The 17,370-nt window shown below is 30.4% G+C and overlaps 3 protein-coding genes across 9 annotated transcripts; 2 read left to right on the top strand and 1 right to left on the bottom strand.

The window, feature by feature from the left end:
* The first annotated feature begins 169 nt into the window (after window positions 1-169).
* On the top strand, window positions 170-11,357 carry LOC123270244 (prominin-1-A). Of its 7 annotated transcripts, none has more exons than XM_044736212.1 (17): window positions 170-585; window positions 1,817-2,218; window positions 2,348-2,403; window positions 2,677-2,852; window positions 3,085-3,272; window positions 3,338-3,433; window positions 7,495-7,700; window positions 8,209-8,344; window positions 8,692-8,865; window positions 8,967-9,066; window positions 9,173-9,370; window positions 9,663-9,885; window positions 9,996-10,307; window positions 10,740-10,898; window positions 10,987-11,111; window positions 11,196-11,249; window positions 11,318-11,357. In XM_044736212.1, exons 2-17 carry the CDS (start codon window positions 2,038-2,040, stop codon window positions 11,349-11,351), a joined length of 2,418 nt encoding a protein of 805 aa, XP_044592147.1. In that variant the 5' UTR covers window positions 170-585; window positions 1,817-2,037; the 3' UTR covers window positions 11,352-11,357. The 7 variants fall into 7 exon arrangements, with proteins under 7 accessions (XP_044592147.1, XP_044592148.1, XP_044592143.1 ...); XM_044736213.1 differs by lacking the exon at window positions 170-585 and adding an exon at window positions 595-663; XM_044736208.1 differs by lacking the exon at window positions 170-585 and adding an exon at window positions 1,468-1,598.
* LOC123270245 (protein ecdysoneless homolog) lies at window positions 3,611-6,649 on the top strand. The gene is made up of 2 exons (XM_044736214.1): window positions 3,611-5,478; window positions 5,539-6,649. The coding sequence occupies exons 1-2, from the start codon at window positions 5,203-5,205 to the stop codon at window positions 6,610-6,612; spliced, it is 1,350 nt and encodes a 449-aa protein (XP_044592149.1). The 5' UTR covers window positions 3,611-5,202; the 3' UTR covers window positions 6,613-6,649.
* A 94-nt stretch (window positions 11,358-11,451) lies between the features above and the next one.
* LOC123270248 (insulin-like growth factor-binding protein-related protein 1) lies at window positions 11,452-14,146 on the bottom strand. The gene is made up of 5 exons (XM_044736216.1): window positions 13,562-14,146; window positions 12,962-13,233; window positions 12,677-12,875; window positions 11,851-12,148; window positions 11,452-11,645 (listed from the first exon to the last, which is right to left on the bottom strand). Exons 2-5 carry the CDS (start codon window positions 13,087-13,089, stop codon window positions 11,476-11,478), a joined length of 795 nt encoding a protein of 264 aa, XP_044592151.1. The 5' UTR covers window positions 13,090-13,233; window positions 13,562-14,146; the 3' UTR covers window positions 11,452-11,475.
* Between the last annotated feature and the right edge of the window lie 3,224 nt (window positions 14,147-17,370).

The raw sequence follows: 17,370 nt of genomic DNA on the forward strand, positions 1-17,370 counted from the left end.
TACCCCTACTCTGGTACTCTGGTACTCTGGTACGATCTGGACCATTGGTATTGGTCATGAATTCGTAGTTTCAGTGTCTCCCAATACCAAGAGAAACCAAGAAAAAGAGTGAAGAGTGGTGGGAGTGATGAAGCAAGCCACTACTTTAACCGATGAGTTTAAAACGGCGCCACGACCTACGCACGACTGACCTAGCCTCATTGTCTTCATATCTATTATTTTTTAGTCGAGGGGCGACATCAGAAGGAACCTCAATGATTTAAAGTCTTTTAAAAATATTGAGTTGGTGTGAGTTATTTTATGAGAGATTTTTTTCACTTGATTTCGTTTAATGCTAAGAGATATAAACGGATCAACAAACATTTTTTGTGGTAATGTTGTTATATACTGATGAAAATTACACACAGTAATGTTAATTATTGATTTATTGTCTACCGGAGGAGATGAAATTAAAAATCAATAGTTTAATCTATCGATTATCAAAATAAACAAAAAAAAATTTTATTTCAAATTTGCTGTCTCTGAAACAGTTACTGACTGTAATAACGCCAAGTTCAATTGAAGCTCACAAATCGAGAGTAAAAGGTAAAAATTGATTAACAATGTGGAATAATTTGACAATAGATTCACCGAAGTAAATAATCCATCAGGCGGATTAAGTAGGTATATAAATTGATAGATAAATTCTTATGCAATTGAGAGTATGATTCAGCATAAACCATTCACCTTTTTTTCCCCCCAATAACTATATATCTTATTATATATATATATATATATATATACATGATAATGATAAATAATAACAATGATAAGTTACGACAATAAAAGTTATATTGGGTTGATCTAGTTCTTCATCTTATTCAGCAGAACAAAGCCGAGTAGGAAATCTGTGTTAAATCCAGTTGACGTAAAGTATAAGATTATCATACAAAATGAGACGTCAAAGTTAGTATAATAGTAACGAGTAATGAGATTCAAGAGTTTCCTATTATATATGGATATTTAGTTATTTAGTGTTAGCTATATATATATAGTAAAGACTGATGAGCCTGATATAATGAGTTGTGAATGAAGTAAGGCAATAGATTACCAAAGTTAATAATTTAATATTAACATCATAATGGAGATTTGCTAAAACTTTGTTTTATCTTTCACGCCTCTTTAATCTTCCTGTTTTGTCTGTTGAAAGTTGAAAAGTTTGAAAAATTTTAAGTATTTTCAACTTTTTTAAATCAATTTTATCATATTGTATGATTAAATAAGCGATAAACGAGGATGAATTTCAGTTTTGTAAGCCTAATAAGAGACCGAGGAATCAATATATAGTTTAAACGACAAATAGAATGATAATTAATTTTATCTAGTTTAAATAGTACTTATAGCAATCAATAACCTACATACTCTATATATTATCATGTTTGAAAGGCTTCCTGAAACCTTTTAAAGTTCTGGGAATATTATTCAACTATTTTTCAACAGTCGCTATTAGCAAGTCGGACATTAATGTCATATTTTATAATATACTCGCTATTAATAGATAGTTTTATAATTAATTGTATTAAATAGGGGGTTTAATTGATAGTTAACTATGTTAAAAGGTGTTAAAATATTAAAAAATTTTATTTTATTTTTAAAAGATGATTATATTTTTGTTTTGTTAATAATTTAACACAATTAACAGTTTAATGTTAACAATTTAAGATTTTATATTATTGTTTTTAATAATTAACATACACCTTAAATATGTTATTGATATGTATGTTAAAATTAATTATCGTTAACACTGTTAAAAATAATAATCTATTTTTTGTTTTAGTGATATTAATAAGTATACTACTACATGTCTGTCTCTTACTACATGTAAACGCTGCAGATAATTTTAATTCCGAGTACATATATCAAGATGAAACTTTAAATTTTAACAATTACAACAATAACTACGACACTAATTATAATTTAACAACGATAATAACACCGCTCGGTGTTCAAGAATCTTCTCTAATAAGTTTTGATGGTAATGAAAATCTTACTGCTGGAATGGATTCTCATAAAATGGACGATGATTTGAATATTCATAAACAAGTGTTACAATTTCCAAAAATTCCATACAATCAAGATTTTCACATATCTGAAGTCATAAAATCTGCCAATTATAGTTTTTATTTCAATTTTTTACATGTGTTTATTCAATTTGTTCAGCCTTATGATATACCTTCAGGTGAGTTTATAATAATAATAATAATAATAATAATTGTGTTAAAATTTCAACATGAAAATATTAACAGTTTTGAAATTTTTAAGTGTTAAATGTTAATATCATTCTAAAAATTCCCTTACCTCTTTATAGATTTACTAAAAGACATCCTAGAAAATCGCGTAACGACATCGAAACTAATAACAGAGGTGAGATTAAACCAAAGCTTTCGAATTTCTTTTAATAGTTGTTGGGTGTGTCCAAATGGAGACTCCCAGTACCTCCAAGCCACCGACGTTATTGGTAGTTTGTTAAACTAGTTTGGGACTTAAATTCGCTTAGCATTCATAGAAACTGAGATTGTTATTAAATAGAGTAAAATTAGATTAAACGAAATAAATACAACCCATCGTCATTCCCACCAAATGATATACCTTCACCCTTACAAACTAAAGTTAGTGATTTATTTTTTCCCGTTTCAGTCAATGCATATGGAGGTCGGTTTACTCATCCTCGTAGGCGTTTGTTCTATTTTGGCTTGTGTCATTCCTGGCACAGAACTCTGGCTTGCTTGTCGTCCTATCAGAGAGGATTATAAGCCGACACAATATCCCGGATTCCTAACTTTTGTACTCTATATATTGGCCTTTATACTTGGGTACGTCGCCAACTATTTGTTCTTTATTCACTTACTGACATTATAATCTATTGATATTCCATCTTTACTATTTCAATATTTACTCTGATTATCATTATTATTATTATCATTTATTTCCAAGAATAAAATCTCAATAAAAATTAAATTTTATATCTTAAATTTGAAAAAATTTATCAACTAGTAAATGTTACACATATACATTAGTATAATTAAAATATCTTTAATTTTCCAGACTAGGTATGGGAATTTTGATATTATTTAACGAGCTGACCAACATGGGTATGGAGAAGATTCCAAAGACAATTGACCAAGCAATTGATGATCTCAATAACTATCACTCGGGTACCACTGTACAATTTCGCAAGTGCCTGACCAGAAGCCTAGATGTTGCAAGCGAAGCGATTATGGCCGACCTTGATAGTGAGTAACGAAAACTATTTTGATGGGAGGTCAATTGATGATTTCTTAAATGTTAATGTTGGTAGACATTGATGAGCTGCTAGGAAAGCCAGTTCAAATTGAGCTGTCCTACGAAACCGGGTTGGAAAATACGCTTACCCAGTTACTGGATGTTGCTAATGGTGAGTGTAAAATTTATTAACATGTGTATTAACATAATTGTTTTAATTTATTACTTTTTAAGTTATTTGAATCAGAAAGAATAATTATATAACCTTAATTTATATATAACAATATTATTAATAGATAGATATTAAAGTAAAGAGTTGTTGAAATTATCATTTTTGGAGGCATTACATTTTGAACAATCCTTCCCTGAATATATTAGATCATGTTCTGAGTTATTAAATTTATTATTGTCATCGTCTGCTGATTAACCATTGTCCCTGGAACTTTCAGTTGATGAGCCACTTCCTTCCGTGATACCCTTTATTATTATATTAGGAACACACCACTGGCTTTACCAGCTTTACAAGCTTTACCGACTTTACCAACTTTACCGATCATTTTACCGACGACTGTATCCGTCAGTCCTTCTCCTTTATTTCCTGAATCTTTCTTCCCTGAACTTTTTCTTTTACACTTAGAATTGTCATCTGAATCACTATTTCTTATAACTTAACATCTTTGCTGTTACCCTTACTATCTGTTGAACGACTTTTATCTGAGCTGCTATTAGATTCTGAATCTCTACCTCCGAAATCACTACCATCATCAGCACTGCTAGTGGCACTAGCTTTTTTTCTTTTTTTTTTTTTTTTTGCTACAGGATTGGCCCTCCTTTTCTAGTCTGTTTCTCTCACGGTTAAAATCATCATCTTAATTATATCTTCCTGATTGACGATCTTGGGTTAATTTAAATCCTTAGTACCCGGTGAAGAAGTTTTTCCTAAAGAGCTATTGTCTGCATCAGCTCCCTCTCCAGATTGGTTTTTTTTTTTTTTTTTCAGCATCTCCACTTTCGGAATCATTACCGTCATTACTGCTTAAATTGTCCGTTTCTTTAGGATTTGTGGTAACAAAAGAATCTTCCGCAGATTGACTATCTTCTGTTTTCGCAGAATTGTCACTCAATCCATCTTGTTCTGAATTACTGCTTCCTATACCGCAGAATTGTCACTATTTCTATCGCAGTATTATTTTCAGAATTTTGAAATTGAAGAAATTGTCGTAATTTCCTTCCGATTTTTTCGAATAATCCTTGCAACTGGAACAATCCTTTGTTGGTGAATTGTTTTCATCAGAATGGGTATATTTTGAATGATTTACATCAGATGTTAGTGCCTTAATATTTAAAAGATTATTATTCGGGTCAGTATATTATTGATTTCCTTCTTCAGAAAACCACTATCTGGTTTTGAATTTTCATTATATGTTAGTACATTTATCTTTACAAGGCCACCTTTTCTCTTACTACTTCCACCTTTATAACTTATTCCATCAGTTCCATCCTTACAATAGCTACAACTTCTTGCCGCAGTAGCCCCAACAGTTATAATTATAAAATAAATCACTTTATTAATTATCATTCTAACCATATAATATCACTTATACAGACTTATCAATAATTAATTAATACTTATTCTGAATTGTAAACAAGTCTGTGCAGCTGCTAAATTACCGTCGAGTATAAATAACATATCTTATCACAATTGTAAATTGTAAATATATGGTAGCCGAAAAAATAATCATTTATGATTAAAGTCCGAGATCCATACATATCATAACACATTATTCGGTTGATAATTCTTAAGGGCGACGTCATTTTGAAAATAATAACAAAACTCAAAGTTATAGTAATATTACGTACCGCTGGGATAATATTTTTATATAAATTTAAGCGAAATTTTTCAAGTGATAGTCTAGTGGTATTTATTGTTAATACGTCAAAATGTGGAATTTAGCGATATTGTTGCTAATTATTACGCTAGGGTCTGTCTCTGCGTACTATACTGTTTATAGTGATTTAGATAGTTTTAAGACTGTTGATAATATTAGCAATGAAGCGATTGATAACAATATCCAGACAACTCTAAGTGATCTTATCAAGACTTTGATTTATAGAAAATCAGCCAATTATCAACAACCATCTTCAAATCATAAATCTTTAGCAACTAATGATGATAAAAAAGTCTTAAGTGACCTTTTTTCTTCTTTGGTTGATAAAGAAGCTGCTAATCTTGAAGAACCAACTCCGAAACATCAAGATCCAGCTGCTAGTGATGATAAAGCAGGAACCAGTGAGCTCATAATGGTTGTTAACGCTGCAGAATCTGACAAGATCAAAGAAAACCTTGCTAGTGATAATGACAAAGCCATCAAAGACCTTATCAAACTTTTAGTTGATAAAAAAGAAGCTAATGCTGAAGAAACTTTAAATTTTGTAATATCTGAAAGTGATACAGCTATTAATGACCCAAAAGTTGGTAATTTTGAAATTCTAGCTTTAAATCATCAAGATCTAGCAATTAGTGATGATAAAAAAATATTTAATAAAGTTATGGCAGCTTTAAGCAATGGAGAAACTCATATTGAAGAACCAGCTTCGGATTATCAAAATTTAGCTGCTATTGATGATGATGATGGTGATGTTATAATAGTTGTTAACGTTGCAAAATCTGCTAATCCTGCTATTGTTGAAGGTAATACCGACATAAGCACCATCAATAACTTGATCGAGACCTTTGTTGACGCAAAAGCTGCTGATCTGGATAAAAAACCTTCAAAAGATGATGAAGATGTTAAAAATAAAGTATCAAGTGTGAAATTAATAACTAATAATGATGATGATGATGATGAGGATGATGATGATGATGATGATGATGATGAGGAAAGAGCTGTCAATGACCTTCTGAAGGCTTTAGTTAGTCCCAAAATTGCTAATTTTCAAGAACCAGATTTAGATCTTCAAAATTTAATTCTTAATGATGATGTAAAGTCTATGGGTGACTTCGTAGAGACCATCAACGTTCTAAAAATCGCTAATCTTCAAGGAAATCCTACTGATAATACAAAACAAATCACAAGTAAGAAAGAAAATATTATTGATGATAATTTTAAGAAGCTTAGCAGTTTCGAATACTATCCAGATATTATCAAAGATCTAGGAAACGATCTAAAAGTTGCTAGTGATCAGGAAAAAGGTGATTATAACCTAGATAAGGACTTTTTCTACGACATCGACGAACCTGTTGGTTACGAGTACTATCCTGTTGTCGCAGAAAAGGTTGATGATAAAAAAAGCAGTAAGATCGTCAGTTTCTTTTGTCAGCATATCATGTTTATTAAAAGTTATTGTTAATAATCAGTTTAAATGTATGTATTGTTGAATAAATCAATCAGTAGCTTAGATTATTCTAATTTATTTGAACCTTCCCTCTGATCCTTATTTAAATAATCATTACCTTGAAATATTATCGCGGTTTTATATAAAAAAAAAAAAAAAAAAAAAAAAAAAAAAAAACAAACAATGTTTTGTAATATATGCTGTTAAATCGCAAAGATTTAAATAGAATATTCTTGAGCATACATTTATTTATTTCTAAGTCCAGATGTTTGTTTGTATGCGTAGCTGTAATTTTAAAGGTTTACAAACCCTTCATAAAGTTTTAAGCTTACCATTCATAAGGAAAGGTCTTACCATTTTTTTTGTTATCAGCTTAGGCTGTTTTATTACGTTATGACCGTCTGTCCAAAATTGAGGAATTTGTCGAGCGTGAGAGTCCAGACTACTCAAAACTCAAGGTTAATGACTACTTGCAAATTAACATATTTCTCAGTCCTTCTGACCGCCCACGTGCGACTTGAGAGGTAGTAATTGGTCATTTTTAACCCCTACCCTTTAAATGTATCTAAACATAAGTTCACAAGAATTTGTATGTAGCTTTTTAAGTCAGTTGTACTTGTACTTTCATCTAAGCAATATATGTATCAAACTGACATCCTTTTTATTTAAAACTACCTTTATCTGTTTCAAAGACAATCCTTAAAAAATAACGAAAGTACAATAAATTCGCGTTCGATTAAGTTCTTGCGCGACGTCACTTATAAATAAATTACAATATTTATAAAATAAAACATATGCATCGGAATTTATTTTGAAATTGTTGTCGCAACTGCAAGAATCGATAACTTTGCAAAGTGTTTTAAATTCTGTAAAGCGCTTATCTTATTTTTATTTCAGCCAGCCAAGACATCGGTGCCAATGCAAATAATTTGATAAAGAATGCCGAAACAGCCAAAGAACTGACCGCTGAATTGAGCAATGAATTGAACGGAATCAAGCGTGACCTTGAGAAGGTCATCAGCAGTTGCTCGAATCCTCAAGATCGGTTGCTCTGCTCTACTATCAATACTAATGGTCTTGTTATCAACTTTCAAATCAACAAGGTACCAACTTTTCCAAGAGTTTAGTTTAAAATTTAAGGGTTCATAATTAACGGAATTTGATGATTTTTTTTTTCCAAGTTAGCTGAAAGTTTGATAATTATGACCTGATGGTACATTTGTTTCAAGTCGATAATCAAGATAGTGAAAAATAATTGATTAGCAAGACACAAGAAATTTTTTGATTTTGGGTTTAATTGTAAAGTAGTTTTTTTATAGTCATTTTTTTATGGATAAATTTGTAGACAGTGTTGATTTGATTAATTAAAAAATGTAGTTACAGATAGAAAATAGAAACCATGAAAATTTAATTTTTTTAAATTAGACGCAGTAAAGTATGGTTTTAATTAAACGCTATACCGATAAAACTAGAGCAATTGGCAATTTTGTGGTGACAACAATGAAAATGTCTCGAGAAAAAGAAAAAGAAAAAAAAAAAAAAATGAGTTAATTGAACTGGTCTGTTTCTGCGGGAACATTGAATAGTTGACAGATATATTAAATTTTCCAGATTTTAAGGGACGAAAGGTTACTGAGGTTGCGCAGCATAAACCGTGATAATTTGACAGAAGATGCAAGACGCGCACGCGGGGAATACTTGTATGTGCCTCACCATATTTCAAGGAGTACTTTGGACATCAAAAACCGTAAGAACGTTTTCGTTTTCGTTTTATTTTTTTTTTTCTTCCATTATTGGTCTTCTTATAATGTTGATGTTGACACAACGCCTGAGGGTGCAATATATATATTTTCTCTATCGTAAAACTATTTTCTTATGATTTTCAGACATTCTTTTTGACGACCCTGTAGTATTATCTTCATGTTTGTGTACATAGTAGATACTTGTATAAATATATCAAATTTTTTATCTCTTTAAGGATTTATATGTGAGATTTATTTAATATACGTTTTCTTACATGATAGGTTCTTGATGGATCAAAAGATTCATTATTATTATTATTTTATATATATATATATTATATATTTTTTTCAGAAATAAGAAGAGAGTTAAGTTTAATTCGAGGCCGACTATTCGATGAAACTCGTAATTTAGAATCAAGTAATTCACACTTTAATCGTAAAATTGAATCAATTAAAAAATACATTCACCGTGACGTAGTTCCTTATATTCTTGAATTTGAAGAGACAAGATGGCTCAGTGGAATCGGTAATAATATTAATAATAATTTTTAAAATAAAAAATTTTTTTTCTCCATTATTTGCTCGGATTAATTTGATACTATATATTTTGGATTATCTATTATTTAGCTACTGTTATTTTGGTGTTTTTTGTATGGATTTTATTGGTAAGCGCATTAATATGTCGGTGTACATCTAGTGATAATAAAATACGGACCACGCTACTGTGGTAAGTTTCCCTAAAATAATCAAAACAATAATAACCTTTTTTTAGAGTAAAAAAAAATGTGTTTTTTTTTTTTTAATATTAATATTTTAATCTTTAATTATTTTAGCGGATCATTTTTTAATTGCATTATATCAATACTTCTCTGGTTAATAATGATATTAATGATATTCATATCAACACACACTGAGCTAATACTTTGCCGAGCGCTTGAAGGTGACAGGAATTACAAAACACTTGAGACAATAATCGAATCAAAGCATTTTCTGGGAAAACCTCTTGAGATGTCACTTAAAGATTTTATCGAGTAAATTTTTTACTAATTTTTTTTTAATACACAACATTTATATATTGACAGACAACAAAAAAAAAAAAAGATCATTTTTATAGTAAAAAAAGAGGTAGATCGTAGAAAAAAAAAAAAAATTACAAGTATTAAACTTTACACTGATTTAATAATTGCGATTATTTTGTATTTTGAATAATAATTTGAGACTATAAGAATTTGTCTGATATTTAAAACTCAAATGTTAATTTTTTTTTAAAATTTTAAATACATAGATATTGATTATTTAATAAATAAAACATGCACATTGCAGAAAGTGTGAAGAAAATGAAGGAGTGTATCCAACCTACCTATTAGACAACCAAAAAAAACTTGAAGAAATAACCGATTACTGGAAATGGTCGGGTCTTACTGAGGTGTTGTCAGTCCTAAAAGCCGATTTGAAGGGCTTAAAGATTCTAACGAGCAGTTTTGAGGGTAAATTGGACAGTCTTATGTTTGCTTGCGAGGCAAATTTGACCAGCTATCGTACTATAGTAATTATCTAAAAAGTCATATATCACGGATGAGAGTTATATGATTCACAATTATACGTTTCAATTATAAATTTAAGTTAATTAATTATTGATTATTGTTCTGGTTATTGGCTGATTGTCAGGTGCGGGGATCAGTGGTGAGCCGCGATATAATAGCGCTATCTGAGCAAATATTTAATATAGCGCGTCAAATAAATGACCGTAGAGCGTCCAGAGAGCTCGAAGCGATCGGCACCTCAATGCGGTCCCTGATGATTAAAAAAGTAAAGCCGCTTGCGCTGATACAGGATACTATTGTCGACCAGCTAATAACACTAGACATTAAGCTACAACCCTACCAACAGAGACTCAATGATACTTTTGTCCACTTGAAGAGTGTTCAGTATTATATCGATGTTCAGGGGGAATTTTTTGCCCAATTGGTAATAATTTTAATTTTTAAATAATTATTTGGTATATTTAGTATATCAAGAGCCAAACTTTTTGAACCAAGAATACCATTGAACCAAGAATACATTTTGATCACTTATTATTATTATTAACAGGCGAGACCATCTTTTTCTCGGTTTGCTCTCACGGAGTTCAACGGAACTATCTCTGTTGCACTCCCAACAGCAGAGCAATCGCAGTTTCGATTGGTTTCACGAAACGAATAAAATTTTTGAAAAAAACGCTTTGTGGTGAAATAGTTTATTAAATTATTTATTATCTCTAAAAACATTTTTTCAAAATTTCCATTCGCTTCGCTAAGCCGATTGAAACTGCAATCACTGGTCTCGGCTATTAATTAAATTTAATAATATAATATACAACTTTTAATTGTTCTACCATACTCTCAATAACTATTGTTACAGAAAACAAAGCACTACGTCGAACGACTAAACAATTATCTCGACCAATGGAGGAAGCACGTTCTAACCGAAATGAAATTCGGCATCGCGAAATGTCGGCCATTGTACAATATTTTACAGGGATTCAAAATTCTCATTTGCCAGGATATTTTGGGCCCACTAGTCAGTTTTATAAATATAATAATCAATTTTTTTTTTTTTTTTTTATCATATATACCTATTTATAACTATTTTAATTTACTTTTTCTAGGACACATTTTGGTTCATAATTTTTCTTAGTATTATCATTATGATGATAACAACACCAATTCAACATGTTTTGGCATGTGTGTTTAAAAAATTTGATAAAATAATTGTTTTTACTCCAAATAGACGGTAATTAATTTTTTGTTTTTTTTTTTTTTTTTTTTTCATTTTTAATAAATAAAAATCTTAACTAATTAATTGTTTGTTTTAAAGCAGAGAAAGTACAGAAACAATAGTAATCGATCGCGGTAATTGGCGAACACCCGAGTAAGTCACTGAAAGTTTTTTAAAATTAGTAATTCATAAATTACAAATATTAAAAAAAAAATTTTCAGCCCCCCACCACTGCCCCGAAGAGACGACTGGTAATCAAAATAATAAAAATTTTCAAATTTTCAAGTATTGATAAAATGTTTATATAAAAAAAGTAAATAACATTGTTAAAGTTATTATTAATTAAAAATCCAATATAAAATTTGTTATTATAATTATTTTATAAAGTAGAAACTACAGATTCCGAGCTGACGTCCCCTATACTGTTGTTGGCAATACATTGATAGGTGCCGATATGGTCACGTGTCATCTTACCGACTTGCATCCAAGATGTCCGCATAAATTGCTCCGATTCTTCACGAGTGTTTACTGTGCTGTCGTAGTCTTTATCTGTAAAATTTAAGTTTTTTATGATTATTATTTAATTAATTAGGGATAGTTTAATAAAATATGTCAATTTTTAAGGAAAAATTTAATTCCTCTATTTAAAAAGTTATAAAAGCCATTTAAATAATAGAAACTTAAAACTTTCTACAAAATATTTAAATAATAAAAAGAAGAAAAAAAAAAAAAAAAAAATTTAACTTCTATTTACTTGGCAGTCTAATAACCCGGCCGTCTGTTGAGTGAAACTCCCAAAATATGTCGGGAATTGGAAAGCCCTTAGCTTCACAATTAATAGCTAATCTCTGGCCGTATTTAACAAATACATTATCAAGGGGAGCGATAATCCAGGGCCGGCTCAGACACGGCCCGAGGTGTTTAAGTTTAAGGGATTTATTTTTCACCCTTATTGCCTCCTCGTGCAATGCACATGGTGTCGCGTAAGTTATATTGTTGCTTCCGCATGCCGGGCTTTGTTCCATACACACACATATTGCTTCTGGGCTGTCCTATTAAATAAATAATATTAAATAATTTCTTTTTTTTTTTTATTGAAAAGTTTAATAAGAGAAAAGAAATAGGTAATAATGATGATGATGATGATGATGATGATGATGATGATAAATAAATTCAATTGTATGATTACATGCTATTTAGCGGGATATTGAGCATACCTAAAACATTTATCACTCGATCTGTCAGAATAATCTAAGTGACAATTTATTTAAATTTAAGGTCATTGACATTTTTATTGCAGTAAAGATAAATAAATTGTTCTAACAATAAATTGCTATTTCTCGGTTTATTTAAAAGATTCATTTTGTCGCTTTGTTACACATTTTAATGAGTTTGATCTAATATTTTCATTTTACAAAAGCTAAAATGATTATTTATAAAATAATATATTTAATTATTAAAAATTATTAATCCTAAATTAATTATTCTTTAAGTTAATTTTATTATCTAATACTTATATATAAATTTATTGAAAAATAAAAAAAATTTTACGATCAAAAAAGTAAAAATAATAAACAAACCTGTTCAAGTAGGTCATCTCTCAATAAACAACGGTAATTATTGCTGCAATAACCTTCATTGCGATTAATCAGGGGCAATTTGGCGATACTCGAATTCCAGCATGTTTCACCTTCAAGTCTCGCGCACTTTCCGGCTTTGCAACAATTACAAGGATCCTTAACAGAGCCCAGTAAGCACTTGGTAGAATTTTCAGGGCATCTGCAAACCAATTGATAGATTAATAGATTTATTGATTCAATTAATTTATAATAGTTATTAATAATTAATTTTATTGTAAAAATTACCGGTAATAAGCACACTCTCCACACCCTTCGACACTATTTTTGCTGACTTTTTGTTGGGATTTAACAGCACTAATGGCGATAGAGATTAATGTAAGCGATAATATAAAGACTTGATTCTTTAGATTCATTTTAGCGACTAAAGAAAGTTAACATCCTACTCTCTGTTGACAATAAGAACAAGAAGAAAAAGATGATGATGATGATGATGATGAAAGAGACCAAGATTGAGATTATTTAATTTATTGCGTCATTTAGTGTCGGTTTAGTCTAGGCTGAAAATAAGAAAATTTGAAATTTAAATAATTTGAGAGCAACAAAAATTTCTTATAATTAGTATAATTTTTTAAGTAATTTTTTAATAAATTTAAGTATTATTTAAAAGGAAATACAATTTATCTAAAATTTTTTAATCTTATATAAAATTCTTTATCTAAATCCATTTTTTTTTTTTTTTTCAAAGCTATAGCCATTTATTAAAAAGTATCATTATAAAAGCAATCATTTTGATTTTCCCCTTTTCCTTTCCTAATTAATATAATTTTTTTAAAATAACTACACCATAAAAGACACATCTACGACGTATAACTTTTAAAATCTTACTAAAATCTCCATAGTACTAATACTCTGATGGTCATCAATCCCCTGAAAGCTTAAAATAGAGTCAGCCATATCCTCAAAATCACTATTTCCCCCTCTGTCATCTCCAAACTCTTGAGAAGAATAAGAGGGCCGAAAAAGCTTGTTGACAACCACCACCGAGTCTGTAGAAACTCTTTTTACAAATTTAACAACAACATAATCAAACAACTTCTGGTGCGCTGAAAAAAAATTTCCATTACCCCTTTAAAATCTTCCCTCTATATAACAACTTTATAAAACAATCCATACTAAAATTTAACAATATAAATCACAATTTTTCTCTTTACGATTTTTTTTCTCATCTATAGCCTTAAACAATTTTATCGGCTTCTTGTTGTACTCGACGTCTACAAAAGTCCACTCATCGCTCTCTAAACTTTTTCCATCCTTTTCTCCTCTCTTTATTACTTTAATATCTTCATTTTCTTTGCTCTCTTTTTTTAAAAAATCATCCTTAGATCCATTTTTTTCTCTACATCTCTCCGAACAATTTGATTTACATTTTCCAATTGACTTTTTTAATATCGGTAACTCATCGACCGTCAAAGTCTCTTTACTATCTTTACTTTCATCATCCGAGGGATATTTTTTATTATTACCAAAAGCTTTACCTTCATACACAGATTCTAGGATAACTTCCTTACCAACATCCATTACTTGAATTTTAACTTTATCATCATGAAGCCTGACATCCTTCGAATCCTTCGAACTAAATTTTGCATCACATCGTTTTTTACAACCTTTTCCATCAGAAAATTCAGAAAATCCCCCACTCAAGTTAATTTCTTCCTTACCATCTCCATCAATAGCTTGAATTTCTTTATCAACCCAGTTTGTACTTTGGATCACTTCTTTACCAACGTTTATTCCTTTAATTTCTATTTTATCATCATCAGCTTCAAGACTAACATTTTTCGAACAAAAGTTAAGTCCACATCGTATTCTACAATCTTTACCATCACTAACTTCCCTTAACTCAATTTCTTCTTTATTATCTTGATCAATAGTATTAACGTCTTGTTTATTAATCTTATCGATACCTTTAATCATTTCCTTACTCACTTTAAGGCCATATCTAACCAAACAACAGGCTCCACAACCTTCCGGACACGACTTAACCTTTTTTGCCTTATTTTCAATAACAACTTGTTCCTTATCAATAGGTGGATCTTCCTGATTTTCTACAGGAAATAGGTAAAGCAAATCAATGACATCTTCTCTGATTTCAACTGTATCATTAGAAGAAACCTGCCTCTTGATAATTTCTTCATTACCGAGAGTAGATTGATCTTGATCATCTTGATCAATCTTTATGTCGATAACTTTTACAGGAATATCTTTATCAAGTTTACAATCGTTAAAGCTACCACATCCTTTTTGACCAACCGAGCATTTGGTAGCAGCGCAAGGATTGCAAGGAATTGGAAAAGGTCCAAATTGTTGGCACTTTGTACAACGACATCTAGATCCGGGAGAAATACGAAACATCGGTGAGTGACAAAGTCGAGAGTTGGGACAATGTTTTTTAACTGGTAAAAATCTGCGCTCGCTGGGAGGACAAGCGCATTCTGGAGAATAAGGACACTCGCAAGTGCACTCGTTGATAGCGCGAACATCGATTCTGATTGGAGAAGAGCCATTTCTTGGCATTGGTTGACAGAGACAACCTGCTTCTGGGTGAGGATAAAGGAAGTTGTTGCCTGAACGTGGGAAAGGAAGATATAAGGGGGAGTTTGTTGCTGATTGTTGTTGTTGGCAACAGGAGGCCGGTATAGGAGATTCTGAATTATTGTGGGTGCTATTTTTTAAGGTTTTTTTCCGTTTATAGGACAGAGAGGGTTCTTGGGAATCTTGGAGGGAGTAATGACGTTCCGTAGTGTGAAAGGGATCGGAGGAGTAAGGAAGAGTTATTTCGTTAGAAGGAGACTTGGTAGTATTTTTGTCTTCAGTCTAAAAAAAAATAGTTTATAGTGTGAAGCAGATTAGGTTGTTAAGTTAGTAGGAAATTGTCTTACCAGCTGATTGGGAGTTTGTGATGATGTTGTCGGTAAGGCAGGTTTTCGAGTTGGTAATGTAGAATTTTTATTTTTGGGTCTATAATTTAAATTGAAGAAAGATAAAACAAAAAAAAAAAAATTATATCCTTAATATTGCCAAAAGGGTGTAAAACAAAAAATTTTTAGAAATCTTTTAAACTTGTGAGTATAGAAATTAAAAGTAAAATGATTATTAAAGGACTTGAAACCGTAAAAATTAAATAAAAAAATAAAAATTGGTAAAAATTATTCAATTATATAAAATTATTAATTACATTAATCTTTTCCCCAAAAATGCCGCAATTGATTAAAAGTTAACCGTAAATAAAATTAAAAAAAATAAAATAAAATAAAATAACTTACACTTGATTAAATTTGATCAAATTTTTCCTAGCATGATCGCTCCACTGTCGCCGCAATTCGATAAAATTTTTAACCCACTGATAATTTGGCCGCGGAGGAACTACAGAATTCCAAGCTTGTTCTTCCTCACACTGACAAGGTCCAGGACAAGGTCCTGTTGCCGCATTGCCCCAGGGCCGCCATCCTGTACAATCCAACGAAGTTAGACAACCAGTATTTGATTGGCACTGACACCATCCGTCCTCCGAGAAGTTGCAGTTTTCGGTTGTATCTTTCGTTTAATTTTACCGATTAATTAATTATGTCAATTAATTTATTAATTAGTCGATTCAAGTGTTTATAATTTCAAGATTAGTTTCTTACCTGAATCACGGCTTGCAGACATTACATTTATACTTGAAATTTTTTTTTTTTAAATATGTAGGTTAAGAAACGGTTAAATAAAATTAAAACATTGTGAATAGTGAATTTATTATATTTATTTATAATATTTGTTTATGATATGGTTATTGTAATTTTCTGAAGGTTAACTAGTGTTTTGTCAAAATTACCATGTATGCGTATATTATTATTCATATTATTGCGATTATATATATTTTAGGTTAGATGAAATGTACTTCTGCGGGTATAACAGTTTAGATAATTGATGATAACCAGATAAATAAGGTTAGCAACAATATCGGTAATCGTAATATCAGAACCCAGTTAGCACAAGCGCGAAATCAAGTTCACGTAAACCTGCGGCCGGAATTTGACGTAAAGTTTACGCTAAGAGTAGAGCAAAAGTTATACTTATAACAGTTGACGTGAAGTTAACGTTATAAGTTAACTTTCTGCAACTTTCTGTTAACTTTGAGCGAACCTTTTGGAAAATTCCGGCAATAGATTGATGTTAACTTGATGCGTAAGTTATAGTCAAGTTCTGGGAAACTGTTGCAAATGCAGAGGTTGACGCGAAGTTGACGTAAACCATTGAACATCAACTTAGTTTATGATCAACCTGTGCTAATTGGGAATTTAATGGATTGGTAAATCGATAAGTAATCAGCTTGAAATTTTTAATAAAATTAATTAGTTTACCAAAAGAAAAATTATAAATATATATATATATATTAGGGTGGCGGAAAAAAACTGACTATTTTTTTTTTTTTGAGTCTCGAGTGAAAAAATGTTAGTTTTTGATGTTTTAAGAGCCCTCACCAAAGGACAGCTCAAGAAAAAAAAATTTTTAAGAGGTAACTCAAAATTTTTTTAAATTTCAAAAATCGTCAAAAATCGAATTTTTTTTTTTTTTTTATTTTTTTTCTCGTTACGGTATAATTTTATAGACCAAAAAAAAAATAAGTTTCTGAAAGTTTCAGTTTAAAATTT

The sequence above is a fragment of the Cotesia glomerata genome, linkage group LG8 (assembly GCF_020080835.1).
Source record: "Cotesia glomerata isolate CgM1 linkage group LG8, MPM_Cglom_v2.3, whole genome shotgun sequence".
In the NCBI taxonomy this organism is placed as follows: Eukaryota; Metazoa; Arthropoda; class Insecta; order Hymenoptera; family Braconidae; genus Cotesia; species Cotesia glomerata.

Coding starts and splice junctions, on each gene's coding strand:
- LOC123270244 (XM_044736207.1), top strand. Junction 2,404..2,676: donor CATCGAAACTAATAACAGAG/GTGAGATTAAAC, acceptor TTCCCGTTTCAG/TCAATGCATATGGAGGTCGG. Junction 7,701..8,208: donor TCAACTTTCAAATCAACAAG/GTACCAACTTTT, acceptor TAAATTTTCCAG/ATTTTAAGGGACGAAAGGTT.
- LOC123270245 (XM_044736214.1), top strand. CDS start 5,203: ATGTGGAATTTAGCGATATTGTTGCTAATTATTACGCTAGGGTCTGTC. Junction 5,479..5,538: donor TTTCTTCTTTGGTTGATAAA/GAAGCTGCTAAT, acceptor GCTAGTGATGAT/AAAGCAGGAACCAGTGAGCT.
- LOC123270248 (XM_044736216.1), bottom strand. CDS start 13,089: ATGAATCTAAAGAATCAAGTCTTTATATTATCGCTTACATTAATCTCT. Junction 12,149..12,676: donor GAGATGACCTACTTGAACAG/GTTTGTTTATTA, acceptor TTTATTTAATAG/GACAGCCCAGAAGCAATATG. Junction 11,646..11,850: donor CCGGGTTATTAGACTGCCAA/GTAAATAGAAGT, acceptor TAAATTTTACAG/ATAAAGACTACGACAGCACA.